At 40.0% G+C, this 21,359-nt stretch overlaps 1 protein-coding gene across 2 annotated transcripts in view; it reads left to right on the forward strand.

Moving 5' to 3' along the window:
* The window catches only part of LOC122799678 (coiled-coil domain-containing protein 9-like), a 784,040-nt gene that overhangs the window by 691,851 nt on the left and 70,830 nt on the right, over positions 1-21,359 (forward strand). For both annotated transcript variants that reach the window (XM_044068898.1, XM_044068899.1), the window contains one exon: positions 163-283. In XM_044068898.1, the coding sequence (XP_043924833.1) occupies positions 163-283 (121 nt within the window). The remainder of the gene's footprint in view (positions 1-162; positions 284-21,359) is intronic.

Consider the following 21,359-nt stretch of genomic DNA (forward strand, 5'->3'; position numbering starts at 1 on the left):
GTTAGAAAAAAGATCACAACCCATGTGGTAAAATCTGTTTCAGACTCATATTTCTAGACTTTATTTGCAAGTGTACTAAACTGTATGAATTCTGCATAAGAACATTTTCTGCTTGCTCATTATCTGCTTGAAACATAGTTATCTGTCTTTGATATGTTGCAGAAGATTATCGGCGACCTCCCAAACCTGCAACATTTGGAGACTTCATTCCAGAAAGAAAATCCAGAGGATCTGGCAGGTTTAGAGGTCAAGGCAGGGGGCGTGGACAAAGCAAAAGCTACAGGTTGTCATTTTACTTCAAAAATATGAAAGTCTGTTTTGTTATCAAAATAAATTAACTGCTGCTCTGTTTAAGTGCAAATGCTCAGATCAGAGGAAGCAGTGTTTAAAAATTATGTAAGTGAAATTTTGTGTGTTTTATATAGTTTAATATTACTTATATTTTGTCCCTGAGACTTGAGTAAAAATTCTGTCGTGGTGGAAACAAGTCTGCTGCATCCTGATAACTGAATATTTGTCTATTACATCTTTGATTAATAAGGTATACCTTTTTGTGGGAATTTTCAGATTTTTCCATGCCTCATTTGCTGCTATTGAAGTACTGTTAAGTGACACAACTTCATAAAAAAGGTAAAACTATAGCCTGCTAATTTCAGCCTGTTATGATCACCCATACCTTAAATTTGCCTTATTGTATTGTAAAAGTAAGTTTCCTTAGCAGTAGGATTATTTAAAGAAAAACTCCCTCAAACCAAAGAAAGGTATTGCCATCATATATTGATATTTTGTACAGTACAAATACATCCATATTTTTCAGTGTTTATTATATTTTAATTTCTTATTTTGTGTAATGACCATTATGGATACTGCCACAGTGATTTGATTTTCTCAATCTGTGTTGTCTTTTAGATAGAGTCTTGGCCCTATAATCCTGTCCTAACTTAGATATGAGTGTATTTCCTCCATTTAGTAGCAGTGATTGTGCTGTGAGTCAGTTTCTTGGATAGTCTTTGAAAACAGTGTCAGCATTTTTTAAACTGCATTACTTTAGTGTAAGCTGGTAAAAGCCTTTCAACGGTCCATTAGCATTTTTGTCAGTTGAAAGGTGAACAGTTCTTCCTCCACTGTGTTCATAGATGTGAAAGTTGTCACATATCATGCAGCTCTAATTGCTCATCTGTGACTGACGCTTGTCATTTTAAAGATCTAGTAAACCAAATGAAAACTGCTTGCAGTTTTTTTGCCCTCTCCATTGTCTTTAGTAAGAGTGCTGACTGATTTGTTTATGTGGTGTTGCACTACTTCTCATCCCTATCCTTCATGAATAGATTCAACAACAAATTTAGAAAAATGTGTACTTTTTAAAGCACTTTGACCTCTGCAAGGCACAGTCTCTATGTATAAAATTGTTGATGGTGACTTAACAGTTTACACTACCAAAAATTGCATGTTTAGCCTGACAAACTCCTTTCTGAAAAAATGTGATAGCTGAACTGGAAAAATAGTAGAATATTTACTATTTGTAGTAGGCAGGAAACAAATGGGATTTAATGAGCTGAAAGCTGTGGGAGGGCTTCTGGGTTCTTTGCTACAGCTGTGCATTATTATAGTGAGAAAAAAGTGTGGTAGCATTAGCTATATTGGAGGATCGACTTGCCTTTATTCTTTGCACAAAATTGTGTGAACTTTTCTACTTGATGGTGGCACAGTTTACCCCAGTGGTGAAGATTAATGTATTTATGCCAAAAAGTGTAAAATACTAGCTGCAAAGGGTATGGATTTGCTGTATTGCTGTCATAGATTTTTTTAATATTGCCTTTTAAGTAAATTGCATGGAGGTACTTACTTTTGCTGCTGGTTTGTAAAGTATATGTACTGATGAACATGCCTCTCAACTGTCCAGATTTTTCCCTCATTTATGTGGTCTGTCCCTCATAAAATTTGTGGTTTTCTGGCAAATCACTGAGAATTGAAGTCACTAAATAATGACAGAATTTTAAGTTCAGACTTCATATCCTTCAGAAAATGCATGCCAATACAAATAAGGTTGTTCTAACTACTTTCTAAGCTTGTAAGAGCAATATTTAAAATCTGTCCCTACTTTTTTAGGCCATTGTCCTCCCATTATTTTAGGCTTTGCCCAGATTTCTTCTTCCAAGAGGTTCATAGGTAAGCCGAGGAGGAGTACTGTTGTTTTTCTTTTTCTCATTGTCTAGTTTTAAATTGTTTAAGAATTTTGTTAGTGTATTTGTTTGCTTTTTTATTTTTTTTTCTGCTGCTTAGCACATTCTAACATTATGCTGTTGAAGCAGCTGCCTTGATTTTTATTCCTATAAGATGTATTGGTTCCTATCAGATAGTCGAACTTCTGTAAGTTCGGACCTCATATGGTCGAGACCATAAGTTTGAATTTGCAGAAGTTTGAGCGTTTTAACTGAAATCTCTGTAAGGGGAGGTTTCTGTTTTGTTCAATGTGGTGTGATCTCGGAGGTGGTACATTTAAGTAGTGAGGGGGTGCAGGGGGGCTTGCCCCCTGCTTACAACAGTTTATTTTGTTTTCTTTTTTTTTTTATCCAGAGTCTGTTTTTTTTTAACTTCATACAGGATGGTTCAGACATTCTGTGTTCGAAGTTATTAAACTTCGACTATATGACATAGACCCAGATCTATTTGCAGACTTGTTCTGACAAGTCCTAAAACCACTGTAGTCATTTTTTGAGGCTTTGTTGTTCTCTATCAGGCAGTCTTTCTCCATGTGTTTTTTTTTTTTTTACATACTACAATGATTCTTTTTCAGCTAGTCAAATTTCTGGATTTTGGTCAGTGTATATTTTACAACAGGCGTAAATGATGAGCTGTATATGCCAGAATTTCAAATAATTCCTCAAAAAAAAAAGTGTAGGGGACCATCTAAGGACATTTAGCATACCCCAGCAGTTTCTCACCGTAAGATATAGGTTCATAGGTTCATAGGTTTATACTAGGCTATCTGCCCTAAGGCATTTATAAGCCTAGCCCAAACTTTTGTGGCTTATGCCACCCCTTATATGAAAAAATACTGTGCCCATTAGTTTGTTGTGCCTCTGTCCAGCAGTGACACAGAGATGATTCCCGGGGTAAACCTACGATCTCCCATCCACAGGTCTAGATTTCTCTTGAACAGAGTCAGCGAGGTGCTCTGCCTCACATGGACCGGGATTTTATTCCACAGCATAGGGAGTCTCTGAGTGATAAATCTATCCCTCCAGCACGTCCTATTTATATCCGTGCTAAGGTTTAAGTCGCTTGCTCTAGTGGTTTTGGTGGATTTGGATTTTTTGAGGTGGAGCATGTCCATTAATTCTGGGTTGGACATGGCATTGCATGTCAGGCACATGTCACCTCTGAGCAGACGGTATGCGACTGAATAGAGCTGGAGTTTCTTCAATCTGGCAGCATATGACAGATTTTGGAGTCCCTTTATCCTTTTGGTGAGGAACTTTTGGGGTCTCTCCAATTGCTGCAGATGTCGGGTGAGATGCATCCCGAATGGGGCATTGTACTCGATCATTGGTCTGATAAGTGAAGAGTACAGGGGAACAATGACCTCACTAGATCTGGATGTGAATCCCTTCATGATCAGGTGGGCAATGTAGAAGGTCTTTCCTAACCACTTTAGCAACGTGAGTGTCAAAAGAAAGGCCACTGTCAACCTGGGTCCCCAGGTCCCTGATAACCTCTTCTGTGCTTAGTGGATTGCCACCTATATGGTAGCTTGGGGTTACCTTGTTTTTCCCGAAGGGTATGACTATACATTTTTTGGCGTTTAACTTCAGGCCATGGCTCTGGCACCAGCTATCTGTTTCCGTGAGTCCCTTCTGAAGGATATCCGTGTCTGATGCACTTTCCACTATGGCGTCCAGGTTGCAGTCGTCTGCAAACTTTGTCAGCCAAAGTCCTCCCATGTTGGCCTGTACTTTTGAGAAGTAGATGCCAAACAATAGGGGGCCAAGTACCGAGCCCTGTGGGACACCACTTGTGACCGGCTTGGAGTCTGACATAGCGCCAGCAACTCTAACCCTGTGGGTTCTGTCCTTAAGCCAGTTTGCAACCCATCTAGTGACATATGGGTTTACATTTAAGCTGGTAAGTTTTTCTACAATACCCGAGTGGGGTATTGTGTCAAAGCCTTGCAAGGTCAAGGTAGGCTGTATGGACTGCCTTTCCCTCAATGGCCTTGGTGACTGTTTCGAAGAAGTCGACCAAGTTCAAAAGGCATGATCTTCCCTTGACAAAGCCAAACTGGGTCGGGTCCAATGTCTGCAAGTCCCCTATATCTTTGTTTATGAGCTCCATTATGATCTTCTCCATAGCTTTGCAGACTAGACTTGTTAAGCTTATGGGCGGTAATTACCATGGTCCGTGAGGCCGCCTTTGTGGAGTGGGACCACAGTTGCCGACGCCACTCCTTGGGCACGTATCCTGTGGTAAGGCTGAGATTAAACAGCTGCCTTATGTGCGGGTTTAATTCCTCATTTAGCTCGTGTAGCACACAGCCGGGGACACCATCCGGTCCCATTGATGCTGTGTTTTAGCTTTAGAGAGAGCAGCTTTCACCTGCGCATTTGAGATGTCCGGGAGGCTACACTCGGCTGGGATAGTTATCTCTCCTTTAGGGGGGAGAGAGGGGTGAAGTTTGCACTGAACCTGTCTGCCAGTATGTTGGCAATGTCTGTGGGTTCAGTGATTTTTGTATCATTTTGGACTAATTCTGAGCATATCTGGGAGTTTCCACCCAGGTTCCTAACATAGCTGAAAAAGGCCTTATGATTGTCCTTTGAATCCATGGCAATTTTTCTCTCAAAATTGGCCTTAGTTGATTTTATGAGTGTTCGTATTTTTTTACTAATAATGATCAGGGGTGACTTCCCTTTTAGGGATTTTGTTCTATCATGTAATAGCTTTCTCCTCTTATTGTAAAGTTTGTTAATGGCTGGGGTCCACCAGACTGGACGTTTGCCCTTTGTGGAAAGAGTCTTGGTTTTATTTGGGATTGCCTGATCCATGCAGTCCTGGAGGTGTTCATAGAAGGCATTTGTAAGGGCTTCCGCAGCTTGGGTTGTGGTTTCCACTGGCTCAGGGGCCTTGAAGGATACCACACCAGTCTTGAGTAGTGTGAAGTTTGCTTTAGAGAAGTTCTTCACTATGGTCTTTTGTTTGGGGTGGGGCGGGATGTGGATTTCCAGTGAGATTAGTTTATGATCAGATCTCACCAATGAGGGATATACTTCCGGTGTGGAGCATTTTGTCCCCATGTTTGTTACAATGAGATCTAGTATATTTTCTCCTCTCGTGGGAACAGTGACTAGCTGTTCCATGGCATTTGAATTTATGAACTCCAGGAACCGTTGGGCTAGAAAGTTAGGGCTTGAGTAATGTTCCCAGTCTATATTCGGTAGTTGAAGTCACCCAATATGATGGTGTTTGGAGATACATTTATACCCTCCAGTGTCTTCAGGAAGGCTGTGTGGGGTTCCTGAGTTTGAGAGGGTGGCCTGTAGCATGCTACAATTTGTAGAGCAGTTTTGCCTATGGTTAGTTGCACCTGGATGGTTTCCGAAGCTTCGTGCGTTGCCACCATCCTGGAGGTGTGGGTATCCTTTATGAATATGGATACACCCCCTCCTTTTGTGGTGTGGTCCGGGTTTTGGGGCCGGAACGCATGATATGAGGTAAAACCTAATAGTGCTGGGGTGCTCTCATGAGCCTTGAACCAGGTTTCAGTTACAGCACAGACATCGATGTTCTCCATACTGAGAAGGGCCTCGAGTGCGTGCATTTTGAGATTTAGACTTTTGGCATTGAGCAGCATTACCCTCAGTTTCTTCCCATTTTTGTTTTCTAGGGTGGTAGGTTTAGAATTTGAGCCTTGCCTAAAAGGCACTATGGGGCTGGCAAGAGCCTTAGCCAATATCCGAATCCCAGGGGTGACAGGTGCAAGCCGTCCCTTGCGAAGCAGCGTGGCTTGTCAAGCATGTCATCCCAGGCAGACAGACACTGGATCCCCTTTGAATGACACCAGACATTAAGCCAATTGTTAAAGCTGATCATCTTGTCTCTATATTGTGGCATCATTCTTGGTGAAGGAAGGATACTGCTCAGGGTTAGGGTCATACCTGCCTGGGCTACATAACCAGAGAGCTCCTCTATGTCTCTTTTCATGTAGTCCAGGGAGGTACGTCTCAGGTCGTTCACACCAGCATGGACAATGACTGTGTCATATTTGTACTTGCCGTGGAGTGACCCGAGTGCTTGTGTTATGTGGCGGATTCTAGCGCCCAATAGGCAGTTTACTGTGACCCTCTCCTTGTTCAGCCTGGTGAGTGGGACGTCAGTGTGTCTGACTATGGAGTCACCTATGACAAGTATGTTGGTGTTGTATTTGGCCTTAAGGGCTGTGACTGCTTTGCACACTGCTTTTGTGGTTTATGTGTTGCTTGTAGGGTGTCTTGAGGTAGCAGTTGTTTGGGTGTCTGCTTTGGAGGCCTCTGCTGTTTAGGTAAATTTTTACTCAGAGCCTCCGAGTATGTCTTTGTGTGTTTGTGTTTGATTCAGTGGAGTTGTAGCATTATGTGAGGCTGGTTTTGTGGTGTATGTAGTTGCCTTCTCCTCCTGTCTGGTCTTGCCAGTCCTGAGTTGAGAGAGCTCAGCCTCCAGTTTGGCTAAATAGCTGCATCTCTCGCAAGTATTTGTGTTATGTGGGAGGAGTAGAGGGTTGTCTGTGTACATGAGGCAGTTATAACATTGCCTCAAGATTCCCAGATTCACCAGCTGGACCGGAGAGGAGATTGACAACTGACCTTTGGACATGCTAGAATAATATTGGGAAATCCTTAATTGAAAACAAGGGCCAGTGGGGAAGTGAGGGTGTAGTGCTTTTAATTTTTAGTGCTGACTTATATAATTGCTTTAGTGAGCAAGTGCCAGGTAACTTGAGTGCAATGTGTTACAAGTAACTAAATGCAAAAACGACAAACAGTAACTTTCTTTCAAGTGAAACAAGGAAATAAGTACAGTAAGCAATGCAGATATCACTAGTGATCCACAGAAGCTGAGAAGTTGCGTATTAGGTGGAATTAGCTTCCAGGAAATAACAAGCAAACAAACAACAAGCATATAAACAAAGCTAGATTCAGCAGGCCTGGATCTAGTCTATGCTAGAGCAAACAAGGTGTACCAATTTCAGTAAGATACAGTTCAAATATTCAGGCACTATAAACCTTTAACCAGAAATTCCCAGCTCAGAAGGGCAGAGTCCAGCCTCTTCTCCCACAAGAGTGCAGACCACGAACCTTCTTAATGTAAAATAACTGGCCTGAAGCCCAAGTGCCTAAACCAGAACTAATACACTTGGACACTGGGCTCTCAATCAGCAGTTCCCAACTTAGAAGGATGAAAGCTACCTGTCCTGCCACCACAGTGCTTGCCACAAACCTTCCTAATGTAAAACAACTGGTCTGAAGCCCAAGTGCTTAATCCAAAAGACTTAGAATGATAGCTACACTTTAATCAAGTTACAACCAAGCAGTAATAAATACCATTGAATACTTTAGAGAATGTCTGGATTAGTGCTCAAGTTACACAAACAAAGCTAGATCCAGCAGGCCCGAATCCAGTCTGTGCCACAGCAAACAAGGCGCACCAACTTCAGTAAGAAACAGTTCAGATATGCATGCACTATAAGCCTTTAACCAGAAATTCCCAGCTCAGAAGGGCAGAGTCCAGCCTCTCCTCCCACAAGAGTGCAGACCACGAACCCTCTTAATGTAAAATAACTGGCTTGAAAGCCCAAGTGCTTATACCAGAATTAATACACTTTTAGAATAACAGACACTGAGCCCTCAATCAGCAGTTCTCAACCTAGAAGGATGTAAGCTAACTGTTCTGCCACAACAGTGCAGACCACAAACCCTCTCAGTGCAAAACAACTAACTGGTCCAAGCCCAAGTGTTTAAACCAAAGGCTTAGAATGAGTTACACCAAGCAGTAATAAATACAATTGAGTATTTTTAAGATGATGCAAAAGTAAAATGAAGTAGGTAGAAACACAAGTACAGTAAAAGCAGATGAAATTTTTTTTTTTTTTTTTTTTATCTGAACAAGTGCTGAGATCAAAGAAACAGATTTGAGTGCTGAAACTAGAAAACTGGCTAGTTATAAGAAAAAAAACAAGCTAGAAAGCTTCCCTCAAACACAGAAGGGCTTGGGGGCTCAGAAGCCTACAAATAGTCTATACCACTTAACAAGAAAGGCAGGAAATAAGCTTAATTTTTTTTTTCTATTTCCCAGATGCTCTCTTTGTACACAGTAGGAGTGCCTGAAATCAGAATATGATCTCACTGCACTCAGTTGAGTGAGCAAATGAGATGGGCCCAGAGGCAGGCTGAGGGGCGGGCAGTTTCAATGCCACTAAGATTAACACCAAAACAAAAACAGGGAGGGTGGGTGGGAATAACTGAAGAGCAGAATAACTTCAGTTAAATATTCCTTCAACACTCCTTCATACACAGTTTAAATCAAATTAAATACTGTATTTTTTTTTTTAAAAAGTGCAGATAAAGGTACTTAAATTCTCTTATACATCCAGTTGAATATAACCAAGTTCTTAGCTGGCCAAAGCTGACATTTTAAAGCAGGAATTATTTCACATGCACCAGTTAAATATGCAAGGACAGAAAATCAAAGAATGTGGCTACCCCCACACTTGTAATTACTAGCAAATAACAAAATTCAGCCAACACTAGCTTCAGTTCAAGTTACTGAAGAGCAGAATAACTTCAGTTAAATATTCCTTCAACACTCCTTCATACACAGTTTAAATCAAATTAAATACTGTATTTTTTTTAAAAAGTGCAGATAAAGGTACTTAAATTCTCTTATACATCCAGTTGAATATAACCAAGTTCTTAGCTGGCCAAAGCTGACATTTTAAAGCAGGAATTATTTCACATGCACCAGTTAAATATGCAAGGACAGAAAATCAAAGAATGTGGCTACCCCCACACTTGTAATTACTAGCAAATAACAAAATTCAGCCAACACTAGCTTCAGTTCAAGTTACTGAAGAGCAGAATAACTTCAGTTAAATATTCCTTCAACACTCCTTCATACACAGTTTAAATCAAATTAAATACTGTATTTTTTAAAAAAGTGCAGATAAAGGTACTTAAATTGTCTTATACGTCCAGTTGAATATAACCAAGTTCTTAGCTGGCCAAAGCTCAGGTTTTAAAGCAGGAATTGTTTCACATGCACCAGTTAAATATGCAAGGACAGGAAATCAAAGAATGTGGCTACCCCCACACTTGTAATTACTAGCAAATAACAAAATTCAGCCAACACTAGCTTCAGTTCAAGTTACTGAAGAGCAGAATAACTTCAGTTAAATATTCCTTCAACACTCCTTCATACACAGTTTAAATCAAATTAAATACTGTATTTTTTTTTAAAAAAGTGCAGATAAAAGTACTTAAATTCTCTTATACGTCCAGTTGAATATAACCAAGTTCTTAGCTGGCCAAAGCTCAGGTTTTAAAGCGGGAATTATTTCACATGCACCAGTTAAATATGCAAGGACAGGAAATCAAAGAATGTGGCTACCCCCACACTTGTAATTACTAGCAAATAACAAAATTCAGCCAACACTAGCTTCAGTTCAAGTTACTGAAGAGCAGAATAACTTCAGTTAAATATTCCTTCAACGCTCCTTCATACACAGTTTAAATCAAATTAAATACTGTATTTTTTTTTTAAAAAGTGCAGATAAAAGTACTTAAATTCTCTTATACGTCCAGTTGAATATAACCAAGTTCTTAGCTGGCCAAAGCTGACGTTTTAAAGCAGGAATTATTTCACATGCACCAGTTAAATATGCAAGGACAGGAAATCAAAGAATGTGGCTACCCCCACACCTGTAAATACTAGCAAATAAAATTCAGCCAACACTAGCTTCAGTTCAAGTTACTGAAGAGCAGAATAACTTCAGTTAAATATTCCTTCAACACTCCTTCATACACAGTTTAAATCAAATTAAATACTGTATTTTTTTTTTAAAAAGTGCAGATAAAGGTACTTAAATTCTCTTATACGTCCAGTTGAATATAACCAAGTTCTTAGCTGGCCAAAGCTGAGGTTTTAAAGCTTGCAGCAAGTCTTCTGTGCTTCTGCGCTTCAAAATGTCTTTTTATAGTATTGTGTCCTGCCTGCATTCTCAAATCTTGAAACTAAAAATCTGAGGCACTAACCTGATTACAACTGTAAAAGCCTATTTATGTTGAATTGTATTAGACATTTTACAACTGTATATGTTTATGTTGAATTGTGTTAGACATCTAATATGTTTTATGCTTTATTATTGATGTTACTATGGCATGCTAGCATTTTTGTATGCACCAAGTAGTTTCTAGTATAATAGTTTGTATGGTCTATTTGCATAGCTGCACCTTGTTCACTAATGTTATTCATGTAATTGTGTTGAGTGTAGACAGCTCATACTAGTGTCTAAATTATTTCTATAAGTTTGTGCTGTTACTGGTGGATAGTATCACTTTAGAGAACCACGACAGATTGCTGCTCGCTATATTTTTATCTGTGGCTGCATCACTGTCTGGGTTTTTGTTTTCTAATGTTCTTCCAATTGGCTTAGTATCTGCATATATTAAGTAGTGGTTCAGGACATTGTCCTGCATGTGGTAGCTATTTGCTCAGTGTGTTTTTTATAATCTTTATAATATATATTTACCATCTCAAAAGTGCGTACTCCTCTCTGTACTCTTCTTTTCTAGAGCTAACACCACTCTTAAGTATTCAACTGCGGTACCACCTTTAACATTCTTATAAGAGAAGCGCAGTCTGGGTCTGAACTGTCTGCAAACAGCTACAGTTAACTTTGAGTATATGTCTACCTGTTTTAGCCAATCTTCATTTTCCCCTGGAGAGCACTGTGCTTTGGCTGTAAGCAGCCCCCCCCACCACCACCACCACCACACACATCTTCCACTTTCTCTTATTCCCTTCTGTTAGCAAATAGTATCCATAACTGATCAATACTGTGTTTGTTAATTTAAACAATGACCACAGCAGCCTACTGATACAAGGTTATCCTGTTTTTTTTCCACCTGAGAAATTAAGAAAAGACTTAGTTTCAGAGCAGTCCTTGGTCAATTGTGATTGTTTCTTAACACATACTTGTCTTGCTTTGTGATTGTTTCCAGCCCCTCATACTAGACCCTAACAGGGTCTCTACCCGCTTTGCTCCCCACCCTGCCCCCTATTCCCTCCCGCCCCCCAGTGGTCCCATCTTTATTGCACTCAAACCCCTCCCATCTTTCCAATAGCCAACCACAGCGCTAACCCAACACTACCTCCTCCATATTCCCTCTACTTCCACACCTCCTCAACTGACATGTACAAGCATACCTTTCCTTTGCTCACTGCATGCACTCTCCTTGCATATCTTACATCCTACCAAAGCTCCATCATTGCCCCACTTAACCACTACCACTGTACTACTACTCACACCACCACCCATGTCTCACCCATACTCAGCACCCCTCCCACCAGCTCAAGAACCATCCCTATGCACCCCCCACATATTCTACCAACTATATTACTCAAACGTAAAGCATCCCTACAACTTAACATAGTAACCCTCCCACCATACCTATTACCCACAGAGCACAATCATAAAGTTTCCATTATAAACAAACACATTCAAAAACTGAGAAAACTAATAATCTCATGCATATCAAAACTAGCCCTAAGTGGAGACATCCACCCCAACCCTGGCCCTACCATCTCCAACCCCAATCCTCATAATCAGACTAGAAACCACAACTTCTCCCATATTATAGCTAATAGAAAGCCAAGTGACTTCCTTCTACTAAGCCTAAATATTAGAAGTATATCCAACAAAGTCCATGAACTCCATGCCACCATTGACTTATACTCTCCAGATATTGTCATCCTGACAGAAACCTGGCTAAAACCTCACATTACCAGTGAGCAAATACTCCCTACAGGTTACGGCATACTAAGAGTAGACCGGCTAAACAAAAAAGGAGGTGGTGTAGCTATAATATTTAAACAGCATCTAAACGTCCAGATCTTAAAATCATCAGCTTCATAAATAGGCAATGAAGAAATAATATATACCAACCTCAAAATTAACCAAAACAAAACCATCAACATAATTGGATGCTACTTCCCACCTGGCCAAAACATCCCTCACTAGAAAACCTCCTCAGCTGGTCTTCCCACCATCTCCCCCAAGAAACTATCATCTTAGGTGATTTCAATATTGACTGGCAATCCTGTTCTGGCAACAATCCTACCCATCATGTACACCTTCATGGCTTCACCCAACTAGTCCAGTCACCAACAAGGATAAATAAAAACTCCAGCAAGCACACTACCCTGGATTGGATACTAGTCGGTAGGAACCCCCAGTCATATATAACAGGCTGCTTATCAGATAGCCTCAGTGATCACTCCCCAACATTCCTACTCAAAAAATACCTGTACCAAGCTAAACCTGTCATCTATCATCAAATACGTAAAAAAATAAACTTTAACCCACTCACATTCATCTCATCCCTCAAAGAATGTAACTGGCATGCTCTAAAGTACCTCAGTCTAGATGACGCAGTTGAATTTTAATACTACCTTCCTGAACATCCTTAATTACCATGCCCCCATAAGATTTTCCAGAACCAAAGCACAACCCTCCCCATGGCTATAGAAAACCACTAAGTCAAAAATGAAAAACAGGGATAAAGCCTGGGAGCACTGGCGCAAAACCAAAACCCCCGCAGCTAGACAAACATTCCTAGAACTACGCAATAGAGTCAAAAGCTAATAAAACAGGACAAATTCCAATACTACCAGTCTGCCCTAGACTCCTCACAACACAGCCCCAAACAATTCTGGTCCTCCATAAACTCCATCCTCCACCCAGGTAAAGTCAGTACCCCTCCTCCTAACATCCCTCACTCCTCAGAAAATATTGCTACCTCATTCAACACACACTTCACCCAAACCATACTATCACTAGCTAAACAACACAACCCCCCCTCCCCTCCAACCCACACCTTCAACTAGTAATCTCCCCACTGCCTTCTCTTTTTCTCCTGTACCTACCTCCAACATAAACAAAACTCTTAACTAAACTTAAACCCACCAAATTAGCAGCAGACAACCTCCCAAGTGAATACCTACAAATCACAGCTGATGCTCTGGCCTACCCAGTATCCATCTTGATTAACCGATCTCTGTCAGAAAGTTACATTCCCACATTGTGGAAAGTCTCGCATATAATTCCCCTCCACAAATACGGACCCTCTGCAGAACTAACCAATTACCACCCCATAGCTATTCTCTCTCCACTCTCCAAAATACTAGAGAGATGCATACACTCTCAGGTCTCACACTACCTCCTTACTAACAACCTCCTTTCCAGTACTCAGCATGGTTTCCGACCAAACCATAGCACCACCACTGCCTTACTCTCCTTTACTAACACTATCCTTCAGCATAAAAACAATGGCTATCTCTCCTCTGCTACTTTCCTAGACCTATCTAAAGCATTTGACATGGTCCCACACAAACAACTTATCTCTGTCCTCAATAACCTATCCTTCTCACAATCAGTCACCAACTGGTTTCAGAGTTACCTGTCTGACCGCCAACAATCCGTTGTATGGCAAAATGACATATCTCCCCAACTACCTGTCTCCATAGGGGTTTCCCAAGGATCCATCCTTGGACCCCTACTTTTCTCAGTTTACACCAATAATCTAGCCTCTGCCACCAAACATGGCACACTCATCCAATACACAGATGACTCGACCATCATCTGCTCAGCCCAGTCCCTACCCAAACTGCAAAAAGTCACACAGGAAGCCTTTTCCTCTGTTGAAACATGGTTATCTGATGCCCAATTAATACTCAACCCAAACAAAACTAAATTACTCATCTTCCAACCCACCAAACATACTCAAAACAACTCTCACTTTAACATCACAGCAAAAGACAACACCACTATATACCCAACTGAACACACCAAATTGCTAGGAGTGGAAATGGACAATAAACTAAAATTTGACATTCACATATCCATGACCATAAAAAAAGTCCACAAAAAACTAGGAGCATTATACAGAAATAAACAATTTCTCACCAAAGCAGCAAAGATTTCCATAGCAAATTCCCACCTTATCTCCACCCTACTTTATGCATCTCCAGTATATACCAACTTAAGGCAATGTGATCTAAACAAGCTAGAGACCTGCTACAACAAAATCGCCAAATTTGCCACAGGGGCATCCTACCGTAGTCACCACTGTCTCTCACTTGCTGAACTGGGCTGGCTTGAACTCCCTCCTTCAGTGGTATCAACTCTCACTCGCCCACAAACTAGTAAACCATCTACTAAATGTCCCATCCCTCCAGAATCTACTCCAACCCTATCATACCACCAGACCACTAAGATCCAGCAAAAAAAATCACTTGCAGATCACTAAAGCCAATAACTCTGCTGGTGAAGCACTATTCTCTTGCGCCATAGCCTAATTATGGAACTCGCTCCCACCCACAATTACCTCCGTACCATCTTGCACCAACTTCAAAACTTTATTAAAAGCGCACCTAAAAACATGCTGGCTATGCCCTTGCAACTCCCACTCTAATATCACCCACCCCATCCAACCACTACCTTTCTTTCACCTCCACTAACTACCTTGATGATAGCAAGTTCAGATGCTTATAAGCCTAGTACTTATTATACAGCAGGAACTTCTCATTGTTACATTTGTTAATGCCTGTTATGTACTTCACTGATAAAGATTCTAGTTGTCTACTGATGTACTATGTTCTTCATTTGTAAATATGTTGTAAGTAATTTCTATGTTAAATTGTTAATCGCTATGTAATCCAATGTAACTACTGTCTGTTTATTTTACTGTGGAGCTTTTCTCCCCGGGCCTCCGCTGAAAATGGACCCACGTCCAGTCGGACACTCCCGGTCAACAAATTTAAATAAATAATAAATAAATAAATAAAATAGAATATCCATCTTAATAATCATTTGACTTTGCATCTCGCTTGAGACTTGGAAAAGCAGTTGAATGTGTGAAGCTGTGACCATGCCAAGGCCACCATGAGGAAGTTTGGTAGTAAAGAACAACAGTGCTCATGCCTGTCACTTTTCAAGTGTAAAACATCCTTTTGGGGGTTTTGCCATTTTATTGTAATTGCCATTTTGTATTCTTTGGACCTGTTTTTATATTTGAGGGATTTTTCTGGTAGCTAGAGAGGAGAAATATTGCAAAAAATTGTTTCTGGGGCAGGTGTTTCCTGTAAGGACTATTGTTTGCAATGCTTAGGAGATAAATGCAATGTGATGAATTGTAGGTGTTGCAAAACTTTTGTTAAGAAAACATTTTGGAGGGGCTAGGCTTCATAGAGTTTTTAAACACTGTAGGTTAATAGCCCACACTCAAGGAATGCCTACTTTTTCCTAGTTAGGTGACTCCACTTTGAAGGATAGATCAACTCCAAGAAAAATGTAAGAAACTTAATGAATGTAGTAAACACCATAAGATTTGGGAAGATTGACCACTAAAAAGTCACCCCATCTCCCTCAAATTTATGGCTTCTGTAAACTTCACTGAATCATCTCCTTGAATAGAATTCACTGCTGGATATTTCACTGAACTGTTTACCACTACTCATTACCTGCATCTGCTTATCCTTTTTCTATATCTACTCTTTGCTCACACACCTTTACTACCCACTGTCCACCTTTACTACCCACTGTCCACCTTCACCAAATCCTCTACCACCCTCCCTGCATAATACTACTACTCTAATCTGTTGTTAGCGATACAGTCTCTACCTGTTGTAGATTGATTAATGCATCTAGTTTTCAGCATGTTTATATGTTTATACTGGTGAACTGTATTAGTTTTATAATTTGTGACTCTTGTTCCTCCGCATGCTTTTTCATAATGTTGCGACTTGTTATAATGTGTAAAGTACAACAAAAGACCAGGCTTAAATTGTGGGAAGTGTACTTACTATATTGAATTCAAGTCAGTCATGTAAAATAACCAATGTTCCACGCAAAGGAATGGAGCTGTAACCTGTAAACTGCTCTACTTTGCGAATTCTTAATCCAATATAAAACAGAGTCAAAATCACCATGGAGTGTTCATTCGAACCTACTCATCCACTGGGCAATAGCTTGTAGAAAAAACACGCAACCAGCATGTAAAAATAAATCCAAGCGTCCAGTAGAAACCACATTTATTAAGATAATTAAAACCTAGGGCTAGCGCTTTCAACGAATCTTCATCAGGCCACTAACAAACAAACATACTGGCATCCCTTTTATAGCAAAATGCTAAAGTCAACTTCTGATGTCACATCCTGTTAGACATACTGAGGTCAATTCTGATGTTACATCCTGTTAAACATAAAATATTCAAGCTAACATCCCTTTTGTAGCAAAATGCTACAGTCAACTCTGATGTCACATCCTGTTAAATATAAAATATTTTAAAATGTTTTAAAATATTTAAAATATATATGCAGACATTTTGTAAACAATATACAGTAAAAATATTCTAAAACAACATTTTATCCTACTATAACTGCTGCTACATAGAATATTTTAAAATGTTTTAAAATGTTTTAAATATCTATATAAACATTCTGTAAACAGTATGCAGTAGGTAAAATGTTTCAAAATAACATCCTATCCTCTTATAACTGCTGCTACTTATATGCATGCTAGCAACAAAGATGGCACGCATATATAATATTCAATAATAAGTGATATAATCCCATTTAGAACACTTGTATGTATGAATAAATACATACATAAAATAGGGATCAGATGAATAAAAATATATCTACACGTAAGCTATTTAGCATAATTATAAATGCACAAAAATAATCATTTAAAAAACTGCATCTATGGCTTCAACAGCGTGGGCTTCTAAATATCGTAGTATCTATAACTGCATAAATCATGCAGATCAGATATGTGCACACACGAGGATGTTGATGGCAGCTGATGTTATAATAAATATAAATATAAAAAAGTATATGAAACTTGATATACAAAATCAGGTGAAATATATGTGCTGAAAGGAAAAGAAACACATAATATGTCTACAGCTTTTATAACAAATGGCCCCTAATGAGCCTGCAAAGAAAAATGACGAGAACAACAATGGATACAGAGATATAAATATATGGTGTAATAAAATGTTGTGAATATGAGAGTAAAACCAGCCAGAAATTAATAATGAGGGGGCAATGAGGGGAAGGCATGAATGGAATTTCCTAGCTTTAAGTATGGGTTTGATGGAGACTCTATCATTAAGACCTGGGTACAAATCAGCCCTAAGCCTGATAATCCATTTGACCTCTATCTGTTCCGTGGTGTTAAAAATATCCCCTCTATCGTAGATACTACGATATTTAGAAGCCCACGCTGTTGAAGCCATAGATGCAGTTTTTTAAATGATTATTTTTGTGCATTTATAATTATGCTAAATAGCTTACGTGCAGATATAAATATTTTTATTCATCTGATCCCTATTTTATGTATGTATTTATTCATACATACAAGTGTTCTAAATGGGATTATATCACTTATTATTGAATATTATATATGCGTGCCATCTTTGTTGCTAGCATGCATATAAGTAGCAGCAGTTATAAGAGGATAGGATGTTATTTTGAAACATTTTACCTACTGCATACTGTTTACAGAATGTTTATATAGATATTTAAAACATTTTAAAACATTTTAAAATATTCTATGTAGCAGCAGTTATAGTAGGATAAAATGTTATTTTAGAATATTTTTACTGTATATTGTTTACAAAATGTCTGCATATATATTTTAAATATTTTAAAACATTTTAAAATATTTTATATTTAACAGGATGTGACAGAGTTGACTGTAGCATTTTGCTACAAAAGGGATGTTAGCTTGAATATTTTATGTTTAACAGGATGTGACATCAGAATTGACCTCAGTATGTCTAACAGGATGTGACATCAGAAGTTGACTTTAGCATTTTGCTATAAAAGGGATGCCAGTATGTTTGTTTGTTAGTGGCCTGATGAAGATTCGGAAAGCTAGCCCTGTGTTTTAATTATCTTAATAAATGTGGTTTCTACTGGACGCTTGGATTTATTTTTACATGCTGGTTGCGTGTTTTTTCTACAAGCTATTGCCCAGTGGATGAGTAGGTTCGAATGAACACTCCATGGTGATTTTGACTCTATTTTATATTGGATTAAGAATTCGCAAAGTAGAGCAGTTTACAGGTTACAGCTCCATTCCTTTGCGTGGAACATTGGTTATTTTACGTGACTGACTTGAATTCAATATAGTAAGTACACTTCCCACAATTTAAGCCTGGTCTTTTGTTGTACTTTATACGTTTTGTTTACTATCAGGCGAACAGAGCGCTGTGAGCATTATTCTTTGTTTTTATTCTACGTTGTTATAATGTGTGACTTAAGTTCTTGTGCAGAATATGTCATATAGTAATTCTTTGAACATTGTGTCATATTTTTGGTCCTTATAGTATACAGAGCTGTTGTAATTCTTACTGATAAATTGTCTGTGGAGCTTTTCTCCCTGGATCATCTCTTAAAAGATGGCACTGTTTCCAGTTGGAGTTTCCTGGTAAACAAATACAGTAAGCAAATAACTAAGCCATAAAAAATAATTGTTGATGAGCAAGCAGGAAAAAAAACTGATAAAATCTTAGGCTTTTTTTGGCCCTGCTGACCATCGGCTCTCCTCAAGATCTTTTGGCTTGTAAAGCCATTCCCATCCTGTTTGTTCCCTTTAAGACAAAAGTCAATTGTAGACGCTGTCATTTGTCAGCCATCAGGGCTTTTTCTGTCCCTAGTTCTGCCACCCTGATGACTGACATGAGTATCTGTATTGCTGTGGGTGGTTTCTGTGCTCACTCCTGATGTATGCATTCTCCCATACATGCCAAACCCCAGTCACCACCCTATGGCATTGTGACATGCAGGCCTCCTGCTTTATAAGAGCAAATTGGCTGACCTAGAAACCACTACTCATTCCTCCCTGACTGGGTGAACTGACACAAGCCACACATTCTTACCTGGCTTTTTCAGCTCCTAAGCCACTGTTTGAACTGCAGGCTTCTGGGTTATAGTTAGAATTTTATCCCAGTGTTTCACAGAATTAGGCTAGTGACTAAAACATTACTTGAACCATCCAGAGAATCCAGCAAGGCTTGTAGTACCTGCAACCACACAGGTCATGGTTATCCTTTCCTTAGCTAAAAGTGTTTCTAGTGTAGAGACTGATCTGGCTTTAGCCCCTGTTGCTAAAAATGTGGTATATATTTGAGTAGAATCTAGAGAGAAGACTGTTTTTACAGACCTCTGATCTGTGTTTCCATTTAAAAATGTAACTGCATTGCATCTGGATGCTGCCCCCCAGACATCCTGCAGAGGGTGTTTGCCCAGATGCAGAAACTCTCAGGAGGCTCCCATTTCCTTACATAGCAGGCCATTGACATGCTGTCTATTTAGCAGATGTTGGCAGTGATGGGCTATGGAGCCGTAGTATGGTTGAAGATTGACCAACAGTTCTTGTTTGAGACAAAATATGATCTTTGCAGATATCCAATGCCTTGGTGATTACCAGGTGAAAGCTAGCTGCACAGGCTTTCATATTTTTTCCTTCTATTTTTGATCATAGTACGTTCACAGAGTTTTTTTCCATAATACATCGTGCTGACCTTACCTGACTTAATGACTCCACTTCAGGTCTGAAGGGCTGAGAAAGAGATTCCTTTATCCCAGTAGAATCCTATGAATTGGATTGGAGTATGGAGGACCTGACCCGTTTTGATTGTCTAGTCACCCTTCTGCTTCATTAAGGATGATTAAAGCACCATTTCTTCAGGCTATTCAGTTGAGGATAATCTTCTGAGAAGCTCATTTTTATGGAGAAACATTTTTAAATGAGGGATGTTATGTGATCCTATCTCGCCTACATTCTGACTGATGGGTTCGGAGCCGATCCCTCGGCTCCGACTCGGCACGCTTATGCCAAAGAGCGAAGTCTCTTACTGGCTGAGCTTACTATATCCCAGGATGCACCACTACCAGTCCCCCAGATCTCGTTTGCCGCTAACAAGTGAAGACGTGGTCTCGAGCTGGCTGAGCTAAGTAGTGATTATTTTCACTAGTTTTTCTGTCAGGAATTTCTTTATTCTCAACAAAAAGCTGTTTTAACAGCTATTCTTGTGTTTAGAGTGCGTTTGACGAAATTCACTTGGTGAATTCTTGTGTTGTGAGTGTGAGGAGTACCTCTTGTGTGGAAAGGCCTTTCCCGGTCTTTTTATTTGTAGGTGACTTCGGTTCTGTTACGGATCCTTTATATTACTGATATTTTTCTTTCTTTAAAGAAGGACAAGCAGAGAGAAATTTACAGAGTTTGTGCTGTGTTTTGACTAACTCAGAATAAGCCTGAGTATTACAGGGTTTTCAAAGTCCCCTGTCATTTGCGAGTGATAACTGTTAGGTGTGTCACCAGTAATTGTATTTCTTCCAGTCAGTTTACGGAAATTCTCCATAATGTCTCAGAATCCTAGGCCTTCGGGCTTTAAAAAATGTGTAAAATGTAGTTTCAAAATGTCCATCACGGACGATCACTCGCTCTGTGTGTATTGCTTAGGGGCAAAACATTTACAAGAATCATGTAGCGTATGTCACGCTTTTTCCTCAAGGGTCCTCCAGGAGAGGAAAAATAAATTAATTCTTAAGGGATTAATTAAACCTTCTTTCGAAGAAGCTTTGGCATCCTCTCCTTCTCCGACCAAAGAAAGGGCGCCGGTTCCGACCAGTCCGTCGGATCCGACCGCTAAGAAACAAAGGCAGGCCTCTCCTTCGGCTCCAAGGACTTCGGAGCCGAGGTCGGAACGGTCTGCCTCGATGCCACCAGTATCGACTCCTCTGGCTTCGGAGCCGATGGCTGGGGCATCGAGAGGCGGGTCACCTTCGCCGGCTCCACTGCTCTCGGAGCCGACAAAGGTTGCCCGCCAGACACTTCTCCTCGGCGCCAAGTCCACCTCGCACCGATGGAATCTGGTTTAGTATTCCTCGGCGCCGATACTCATCGAAGTCGCCGAGCCGGGTCCCCTAGTCCTTGGGGCCGTTGGAGAGGCCGCTCGAACCCGCTCTGTTTCCTCTCGGTCTTCGAGGATGTCAGATTCTGATATAGACAGGGTGCTCCAAAGACTGTTCCAGTCCCC

This window comes from Protopterus annectens, chromosome 4.part0, assembly GCF_019279795.1.
Source record: "Protopterus annectens isolate FY-2018-M chromosome 4.part0, PAN1.0, whole genome shotgun sequence".
In the NCBI taxonomy this organism is placed as follows: domain Eukaryota; kingdom Metazoa; phylum Chordata; order Ceratodontiformes; family Protopteridae; genus Protopterus; species Protopterus annectens.